This window comes from Salvelinus sp. IW2-2015, linkage group LG3, assembly GCF_002910315.2.
Source record: "Salvelinus sp. IW2-2015 linkage group LG3, ASM291031v2, whole genome shotgun sequence".
NCBI classification, from domain to species: Eukaryota; Metazoa; Chordata; class Actinopteri; order Salmoniformes; family Salmonidae; genus Salvelinus; species Salvelinus sp. IW2-2015.
Window position 1 is genome coordinate 20,094,735 of NC_036840.1, and position 10,020 is coordinate 20,104,754.

General features: G+C 46.1%; 1 protein-coding gene across 2 annotated transcripts; it reads right to left on the reverse strand.

Moving 5' to 3' along the window:
• Nucleotides 1-1,365: 1,365 nt before the first annotated feature.
• On the reverse strand, nt 1,366-8,034 carry LOC111952042 (heat shock transcription factor, Y-linked-like). 2 transcript variants are annotated; one of them, XM_070435058.1, is made up of 3 exons: nt 7,958-8,034; nt 2,977-5,230; nt 1,366-2,669 (listed from the first exon to the last, which is right to left on the reverse strand). In XM_070435058.1, exons 2-3 carry the CDS (start codon nt 3,475-3,477, stop codon nt 1,392-1,394), a joined length of 1,779 nt encoding a protein of 592 aa, XP_070291159.1. In that variant the 5' UTR covers nt 3,478-5,230; nt 7,958-8,034; the 3' UTR covers nt 1,366-1,391. The 2 variants fall into 2 exon arrangements, with proteins under 2 accessions (XP_070291159.1, XP_023826248.1); XM_023970480.3 differs by lacking the exon at nt 7,958-8,034 and having other exon boundaries at nt 2,977-5,515.
• Between the last annotated feature and the right edge of the window lie 1,986 nt (nt 8,035-10,020).

Consider the following 10,020-nt stretch of genomic DNA (forward strand, 5'->3'; position numbering starts at 1 on the left):
TGAAGATGACTGTAGGCCTACCTCATCCAAACAACCAAGGCTTGATTTGAATCGTTCAGGAGGACAGGCTTTAACCCAGGATAGCTGAACAAGCATAGAATCGGGAATTAGAATAGTAATTGTGTAGTGAACACGATGGGAGACAGAGAGCTGGTTTTAAGCGCAGGGCGCAGCAGGTGTTTCTTTGTAAAGGACCACAGGAGGAGGCAGGTAGCTGGGTCCAGAGGCAGGCAGAAGGTCATACACAGGGGGTCCAAAAAGGCAACAGTACAGGCAGGGAAAAGGCTAGTAACGTCATCCGGGAGATCAGGCAATCGGTTGATAACAGGAAATCCGATAGGCTGAAGTACAGGCAGGGAATAGGCGTCGTTAGTGAGGCAGGCCAAAACTATCATACAATGGAGGATTACATTACAGGAAAAACATAGCTCCAAATAGAAGTGTCACAAAACAAACAATATCTCACAATGATGGGGTGCAACGAACTGAACTAAATACTGTGTGATAATGACATACAGGTGTGTGAACAGGTGATCAGAATTCAGGTGATTGGGATCTGGAGAGTGAGCTGCGTTCAGGGGATCTACGCGTTTGAGAGTGTGAGCTGGAAAGTGAGCTGCGTTCAGGGGATCTACGTGTTTGAGAGTGTGAGTTGGAAGCAGACGTTACAAATTGAATAAGATCTCTATGTGAACAAGCTTGGAGCTGGGTATGTAGTAGAGGAAATTCTGCCCTTTTCCATGGTAGAATCTTTCATTATTAGGTTACTTATTTGGTGTATAGGCCTACGTAACGTAAGGTTGACATTGAGTGAGGGCGCGCAGCATTTTGGAGTGTAATGCAAAAGTAATGTAACGAGCAATGTAACAAATTACTTTTCCCATGGAGTAATAAGTAAATTAATTTGTTATTGTTGAAAGAAGTATTGAGTATTAGGTAATATATTACTTTTTGGAGTAATGACACCAACACTGATAACACTAAGTTTTCTTTTTTCTTTCCAAAGCTTCTTAATAGGACTGTACCAATGTCTCAGGACTTGCTATTCCATTTCTTCCACAGCGTAGAGTACTTTACCCACTTTTGGAGAGAATTTTAGAATCGATCTCTCTATTCTCACCATAAAAACAAGGTGGAGGTGTGGGGCTTTCTCACCGGGCCTGGTTTTTCTCTCACTAACTACCTGGCAAAATAGGCAACACTCTTGAGACCACATTGGGCTTTACTCTGAATAAAATAGGATAATCTTTTTTACTTCTTTCCCCCCCCCCCACACACAAAAAAACACCAACCAAACAAATAAGAACTGCAAAATAGTTTATTAATAATCTACATTAAAGGTTTTGTCTAAAAGTATTTCAGGGATGTGGGGGAAGAGGGGGCTCATTGGCCTACTCAAGGTTTGGCTTCGATGGATGGATCAAGGAATGGAGGGATAGTTGGGTTCGGGGATTGGGCGGGGAGAAAGACAGATCAGGGGAGTAGCGGCACGACTCTGACCCTGCTCTTGCAGGGCTACTGCTCCCACTGGGGAAGACTGGGTTTATGTGGTGAGTGGTTGAGAACCCCCCTGCTGGCCGGTGCAGGTAGTGTGGTGGGGGGGACATATAGGCTGCCATCTGCATTTGCATGGCCTGGAGGACCCAGGGGTTATACATCGCTGCTTGCATCCATGCCATCTGGGCCTGAGCCATCTGGGCATATAGGGCCTGGGCTTGAACCTGTTGGGATTGGGCCTGATGGGCTTGGGCCTGGTGGGCATTTAGGGCCTGAGCTTGGACCTGCTGGGCTTGAGCCTGATGGGCCTGAGCTTGTGTCAGGTGGGCATTTAGGGCCTGGGCTTGTGAATGGTGGGCTTGGTGTACCTGGGCCTCATTTGCCTCTTCGAACTGGGCCTTGGCTATACAAAGCTGGTGGTTGACGGAGGGTGTGAAGACCAAAGAGTGGGCTAGGTGGTAGGGGCAGGCATCGGGGGTGGCCACAGGGGGACCTGGGGCTGGTCCAGCTGGTCCTGGTGCCCTGTCGAAAGGGTTGGGGTTGAGCCTCACCCAACCATGGGCTATGGGAGTGATGCTTCGACTACTACCGCTGTGTCCCTCATGGGTGGTGGTAGGCCTGGAGGTCTGCGAAGATGCCCCAGCCACAGAGGCCGTTGGTGGGTTTGGGGAGGAGGCTGGGGCTGTGGTGGGAGCCGGGGTGGAGTAGGTGTAATAGGGGGTTAGGGCCTGTGCAGGGGTGGATGGGTTGGAGTAGGAGCAGGACGGGGCTGGGGTGGGGTAGGACAAGGTGAAGGACGGGGCTGGGGAGGAGGCTGGAGCCGGGGTGGGTGTGGATGGGGTGTGGGAGGAGGAGGGTGTGACCAGCAGAACGGTCTTCCTCTGGTTAACCGCCGAGCTGATCTTGGCAACCAGGTCCTTGGCAGCTAGCGAGAGCTGCTCCTTCTTCTCGTCCTTCTCGGCCTGGCCGTCCCGGGTCTCAGCTTTACTGGTAACGGGAGGGGTAATGGGAGTAACAGGAGGGTCGGGCTGACGGGGAGGACCAGGGATGACCATGACTATCTCCACATCATCCTCCTCCACCGCTTCCACCTCTGCAACCACCGGTACCTTGATCTTCTTCAGTAGGTTCTCCTGGTGCTGTCTGAAGCTGTGATGGTAGTACATGGACAACTGGAAAACATAAGACAGACATTGAGATGAGATAGGGCCTATTTGTAAATCCTAGAGATTGTGACAGTGAGTTATGATTATGAGTCGTAAATAGCCTATATGATGATAGTGTAGGTGGGCTCTGTGCCCCAAATGACACCATATCCCCTATGTAGTGCACTACTTTTGACCTGGGCCCATAAGGGGAGAGAAGGAACCATAAATGGAATAAACAGAGTGCCATTTGTGACAAAAACATGTAACCACATTGGTAATGCACTGCCAATAGATTTAGGCCACTGAATGTGTTTGATCAATTAGGCCATACCTTTGAGGTGGGGGTAGCTGAGGAGAGCTTTTGAAAACCGTAGAGGATCAGTTGTTGGTCGAATCCTGCCATGGTGACACATGGGAGAGTAGGTCGGAATCCTGTTCGCTGCAACACCTCCTTGGTGAACCGCTCCTCGTCGAGAAGCATGTAAATGCCATTCTTGTCCCATGTGGCCGACTTGAACAGGTCCGAATCCACTATTTTCCACAACCTCGTGGGGAAATCTTGATTGAAGAAGGAATTGCTCAGTTTCGCTGCTTTCTCGTGGTCAAGGCGAGGCCTCTTCCGATATTTGAGCATCTGTCGAGCGTTTTCCTCCAGAAGGGAGCTAAGATCCACGTCAGTGCCAGTCGCGGAAGTCTCAGCTTCAACATCTCGTAACCGCGTACTGTTGTGTCGTTTGTGAACCGTTAGGTCTATGCCTAACACTCTCGGGGATGCACTCCTGCTGTCACTATTTAGCTGTTGCGATTGTTCCGCTAAATTATTAGTGGCCATATTTTTGCAAGCAAGCCGAAAAGTTTATATTGCTTCACAGGTACTTGTCAATAACAGAAAACACGATTTCTGTCGTCATTAATTTTAAATGTAGCACTTGTTTATGGACGTCATAGAAGCTCAATGGCAACGAGGTGACATCATAATGCGCATTAAGCCAAGGTGAATTCGCGCGCGCAAACAATCCAAACAACAGTCAAGGCTCGAAAAAATTATGATTAGTCTCCACAGAATATCAATCGTTGACATCCGAGTGGTTCCCTCAGCGCGCTTTAAAATAACCAATGTAAGTGGACATAGCTCTCACTATTGTGCATGCTTTCATTTGAGACGGTTTATTGAATGGTTGATTCAAAGAAACAGAACGAAACTCCTGTCCTACCACAATAAAGAAAAAACAACCAAAAAATATTGTTGGACCAGTATTTATCGTTAGAATGGCTTCGGAGTTCTTTGGCGTCTATGGTTTTACTTTTACGTATGGCTCGCGTCTCACTGTGACTCGTGCTATATGTTTTGTGTTTGTGTGTTGGCATTGGTTACTAAAAAGTTCGCATTGTGACGTTTTTAATATGTATGAAGTATGCCGCTTTCAAGTGAATTCCTTCCATCAATCATTCTTTACCAACCTGCAAGGCGCACAGACAAAAACTTGCAAAGAGTAACGGTACAACTAGAAGATGGCGAGCAGGAGATCAGCGCGAATATACCGAACCCATACCGGTATAATAACCTCTCCCCACGCTCATCCCCTGAGCTCCCGTCAGGACTGGTGTCGACGCGGTCTCCCCCTGTGTCTGCCTCCGCGTCCCCTGTAGAGGAGTCGGGGACGAGAACTTCTCCGCGGAGCGTCCATGCTTCAAAGAGCGGGCAGACGCGATCCTCACGCTCACCCTGGTTACCAAGGCTGCCAAGAGGCTTCGTCTGGACCAGGGAAATGTGAGAGAATATGTTGTGTTTATTTGCTGTCTGTATGCTGAATGATTTTATTGTTCACCTGCCTGGGGACTGGATATATAAGATATTTCGTTAACACCATCCTATTATTGAGTTGCCCCCCCATTTGCCCTCAGAACAGACTCAATTCGTCAGGGTATGGACTCTACAAAGTGTCAAAAGCGTTCCACAGGGATGCTGGCCCATGTTGACTCCAATGCTTCCCGCAGTTGTGTCAAGTTGGCTGGATGTCCTTTGGGTGGTGGACCATTCTTGATAAACACGGGAAAATGTTGAGTGTGAAAAACCCAGCCGCATTACAGTTCTTGACACACTCAAACCGGTGTGCCTGGCACCTACTACCATACCCCGTTCAGTGGCGCTTAAGTCTTTTGTCTTGCCCATTCACCCTCTGAATGGCACACATACACAATCCATGTGTCAATGCTCTCAAGGCTTAAAAATCCTTATTTAATCTGTCTCCTCCCCTTCATCTACACTGATTGAAGTGGAAATAACAAGTGACAATAAGGGATCATAGCTTTCACCTGGAATCACCTGGTCAGTCTGTCATGGAAAGAGCATGTGTTCCTAATGTTTTGCAAACTCAGTTCAGTACTTTTTGACGATAATGTGTTGCCATTTGGGGCGCAGCCTTGGCTAAAGTAGGCCTACAATGCATAACATATTTTTGAAAGATTTAGCCATGTTTGAGTTGTACATGGTCCCTGTCAAACAAATGTAATGGATACAAGTTCCTTTCAGGGACAGAACCGGCCACTGCAACCCACCAGGCCGATCGGGGAGACTCTGGATGCTGATGAAATCAGAGCGGGAGGTGAGGGAGAGAAAAAGAGTGAGGGATGGATGGAGAGATAAAGAGAAAGGAGAGAAAATTCATTGTATATACAAGTGCCAGCAAAAACCTGAATTTCAAGTCAAACTTACATAACATAACATTATAGGTATGTTGCCGTCGACGAGGAGATGTTCTTTAAGGAGATTCTGGAGATGGCTCCCCCACAGCTGTTTATCAACAAGAGAATGCGCAGTATCTACCGACAGCTTAGCCTGTATGATTTCGGTAAGATGTGCGGTTCGGTAAGACGTACGGTTCCTGTGATTGTGGGGAACGTGGTGATCGAGAACAACGCCACGAGCGGCCCAGTAAGCCCTGCGTCGGACGGCGCTCAGAGCGTAAGCAAGGTCATTCATACGCACACATTTTTATTTCTGGAAAAGAAGATTCCCACCGCGCACCAACGTGAAATAGACGTTGAATTGACGTCTGTGCCCAGTGGGTTGTTGATTTCATGTTTAGCTACAGTGTAATGGAATGTTAAAAACAATACCCTAATAATCAAATGAATCAGTATGTCCCAAATGGCACCCTATACCCAATATAGTACACTACTTTTGACCAGGCCAGTCGAAATGTAAGTACTATAAAGGTGATTGGGTGCCACATAAATTCTGATCATCCTTAGCAAATAACTTCTGTGCTTTGTGAGATCGTAATACTGAGTGTCCTCCGCCCCCCCCCCCCCCCCCCCCCATCCTTCTTTCGCAATGTCTTTATTGTGTCTCTTTCGGTACAGACCTTCTCTCCCTTCTCTCTCCCCCTCTTCTAGCTTGTCTACTTACTCAATCGTTAGGCGTCGTGTTGCAGTGAAGTACAATGAGCTGTCTGTACCAGCCATCAGAACCACCACCACAACCCCCTGGACCAGCTACGGACTATCCAGCTACGATGCTCCGAAGTCGGCCTCGGCCTCTACCCCCCTCTCTCCCATCCACCACCACCACCTACTGAGCCAATGGATCCAGTGGAGATACCCCAGCGAACAACGCCCTCTCCCCAGGCTTGGGTGACCGTAGCCAGGCTAGTGAGACTGGAGTGGCCTCTATGATGGATGCCAGCACCATGACTTCCACAAGCTGTCTGTTTAAGTCCAAGCCTACCACCATCACCACCATCGCTTCCACCATGGGGGGGGGGGCCTGTCGTCCGGTCTCTGCCCACGTTTGGTGAGGATTCCCGGGCGCAGCTCTGGCTATCGATGGCCTCCCCCTGGATGTCTCACTTCAAGCCGCTCTACAGAAAGTCTATGATGGCCCTCTCAGCACAGCAACACAAAAGAGCCGACATACCTTCCTTTCCCTCCTCTTCCTCCTCTTCCTCCCCCTTCGCTCTCGTCCTCACTCCACTTCAGCCCTGCGCTAAGTGCGGCTACATCCAGGGGGCTACAGCCCACAATCTCCACCGCCGGCCCGAAGAGGGAAACTAGGCCAGGGACGCTACCACCTTCATCGCCCATCCCGTATATACTCTCACAAAGATACATAGGCACATCTAGATTCATAAATTAAGATACCCTGCATTATATGTGGCTGTTTCTCTCTTTGTCCATATTCTGTTCACATTATACTGCATCTACCAGCTGCAATATTATGGCTGCATCTCTCTATTCCATTCCCTGTGTGTACACTGCTTTCAACCAGAGCCGTATTGACCCTGTTTAAAAGTACTATGCTTGTATTCGTTCAGCCAGCTTTTTTTTAGACTGCACTTTGTTTGCCAACAGGGGGCAGTAGAATCATACCATTAAAACACACACACACACAAACACACACACTATTACATTACAACAGCTACTTGTATAAGTGTTTATGTTGTGTGAGTTTAAGTGTGCGTCCCAAATGGCACCCTATTCGCTATATAGTGCACTACCTTTAACCAGGAACAATAGGGCTCTTGTCAAAAATGTTATATAAATTCAAGTCATTATATAGGGCTTCACAAACACACACACACATACACACAAACAGGTCTGAGTCTGGAGATGAGCTAATGTTGAAAGCCACAGGTACACAAACAGAGCCTTGTAGTCTGAGGGTAAAGTGCTTAACCACAACCTCTCTCTCTCTCTCTTTCTTTCCCTCTCTCTAAAAGAACAGGACAAAGGACAACGTTTTTCCAGACAGATCAATAACTGTGTGTATCTGTGTGTGTGGGTGGTCCCACAGGACAAAAGAGAGACGTGGAGGAGCCACACCAAGCACATTAAGTGTGTGGCCATCTTGTAAGCTCTGTCTCTGTCCATACTGGTCTCATAGACTAGACTTGACATAGTAAACGTAAATTCAGGACACTCAAATGAATATGATATGTTAAGTTTGGTACGGTTAAATAAGACAGAAGGTTACTTAAGGCAAAAACGAAAGTAGGGTGGTTGAGCATTTTAGCTAATTAGCTACTTAGCGACTACTTACTACTTTTTAGCTACTTTGCAACTACTTAGCATGTTAGCTAACCCTAACCTGAACCCTTTAACCTACTTCCTAACCCTAACCGTAATGTTAGCCAGCTAGCTAACATTAGCATTAGCCACCTAGCCACCCCTAGCTAATGTTAGCCACAACAAATTGGAATACGTAAGATATTGTACGTTTTTCAAATTGGTAACATATTGTATGAACGGCAATTTACTGATATGAATACTGATATGAAATGGATGATGGACATCCACAAATTAATACATACCATACGAGTGATCTCAGATTTACATACAGAATAATACGAAATGCTCTGAGACCATGTTGCTCTGTCTGCTGTATCTCATTTGGGTGATAACAAGCAGTGTCTGTAATATTGATTTTTAGAGGGCAGACAGGGGAGGAGTGTGTGTGGTTAGAGAGAGGAGGGAGAGGCAGAGTGATAGAGAGAAAGGGAGGGAGAGTATGAAAGAGAGACGGGCAGATAGAGATTAAGAAGAAGGAGAGAATGAGACAGAGAGAGAGAGGAAGGGTAGGAGAGAAAGAAAGAGGTCTTTCTTCTTTCAACAGATAATGAAGTGTGTTAAAAGAAGAATGTGTGTGTGCCTGGCACCATTTGACTCTGGAAGTGAGGGAGGGAGAGAGAGAGAGCTGTTAAAGAGAGGCTTTGTGTGGTGAGAGCAAGGTTGGTGTAACGGCTGTCGTCGGTGGAAGAAGGTGAGGACCAAGGTGCAGCGTGGTAAGTGTTCATGATATTTAATAATAATCAAAACTTAACACTGAATAACAAAACAACAAAGAAACAACCGAAACAGTTCTGTCTGGTGCAGACACACAAAGACTGAAAATAACCACCCACAAAACCCAACAGAAAACAGGCTACCTAAATATGGTTCCCAATCAGGGACAACGATTGACAGCTGCCTCTGATTGAGAACCATATCAGGCCAAACACAGAAATAGAAAATCATAGAAAAACTAACATAGACAACCCACCCAACTCACGCCCTGACCATACTAAAACAAAAGACAAAACAAAGGAACTAAGGTCAGAACGTGACAGTTGGGGAGTAAATTCTTACATGTAATCAGTTACATGTAATCTTATTACAAAAAAAAGAACTGTAATCGGTTTTGTTACTACTACTTTTAAATTCACGTTAACATTTGTGTCAAAATATACATCATGACACCTTTCAATTACATTCAATTCAGCATTGAAAAAAAGTGCACGTTTAAGTTTGTTCCACGTGAGTGATTCTGACGAGAAGTCAGAGATCACTATGATGACACACCAAATTAGTTTGATGGATTTTTGTTGTCTTCTTCTAATGCCTCTTAAGGGGAAAGTAATCCAAAAGTAATCTGGTTACGTTACTGAGTTTGGCTAATCCAAAAGTTGCGTTACCGATTACAATTTTGGACTGGTAACTAGTAACTGTAAAGGATTACATTTAGAAAGTAACTTACCCAACCCTGGATGAGAGTAGGATGGACAAGAGCAGAGAGACTAGAGAGAGTCAAAGAGAAGTATAGAGGTACAGTATATAGAGAGAGGGAAACTGGCAGGGAGAAAAGGAGGGTAGAGCTGGGGATATTATAAAAAGGAAGGCGGGAGAAGGGAAGGAGAAATTGTGTGTGTGAGAGGTAGAAAGAGAGAGGGGGAGTGTAGAGGCAGTGTGTTTAGGCATATGGTTTGAGAGATAAAAAGAGAGAGATAAAGACATAAAGAGTGAGAGACAAACTGAAAGAACACACAAAGAAAGCAGCACATATCAAAGGTGGAAATTACATGTAATCTGATTACAAGTAGTCCAAGAAGTAATCATCTAGTTTTTCAAAGTATCTGTAAGCTAATTACAACATTTTTGTTGGTAACATAACCGATTAGTTGGTTTCTTTTGTAATCAGATTATATGTAATCAGATGTCCAACTCTCTATCTCCCCAAGTACCATCTCTTGTCTATCCTCCTTCTTTCCTCCTTTTTCCCTTTTTCTTTTGTAATTCATACCCTCCCTTACACCTTCTTTGTCTCCTTCCCTCTATTTCTATGTTTTCCCTCTCTCTAGCTCTCTCTAGTTAGCTGCTAGTTACAAACAGGAAGTGTTTTTTACGAGAACATGCCCCTGGCTCCTTTTCTATTTATTTTATAGTTTCAGCAGTGGCGGAGTGTGTGTGTGTGTGTATGTGTGTGTGTGTGTGTGTGTGTGTGTGAGTGTGTGTGTGTGTGTGTGTGGTGCTGACAGAGGGATTTTCTCCTTCTCTCCTGGCGCCCCCCTCCTACACACACACACACACACACACACACACACACACACACACACACACA

Excerpts from the sequence above, each read along its gene's own strand:
- LOC111952042 (XM_070435058.1), bottom strand. The coding sequence starts at position 3,477 with ATGGCCACTAATAATTTAGCGGAACAATCGCAACAGCTAAATAGTGAC. Across the intron at positions 2,670-2,976 it reads CAGCTACCCCCACCTCAAAG|TTGTCCATGTACTACCATCA; the intron begins GTATGGCCTAAT and ends TATGTTTTCCAG.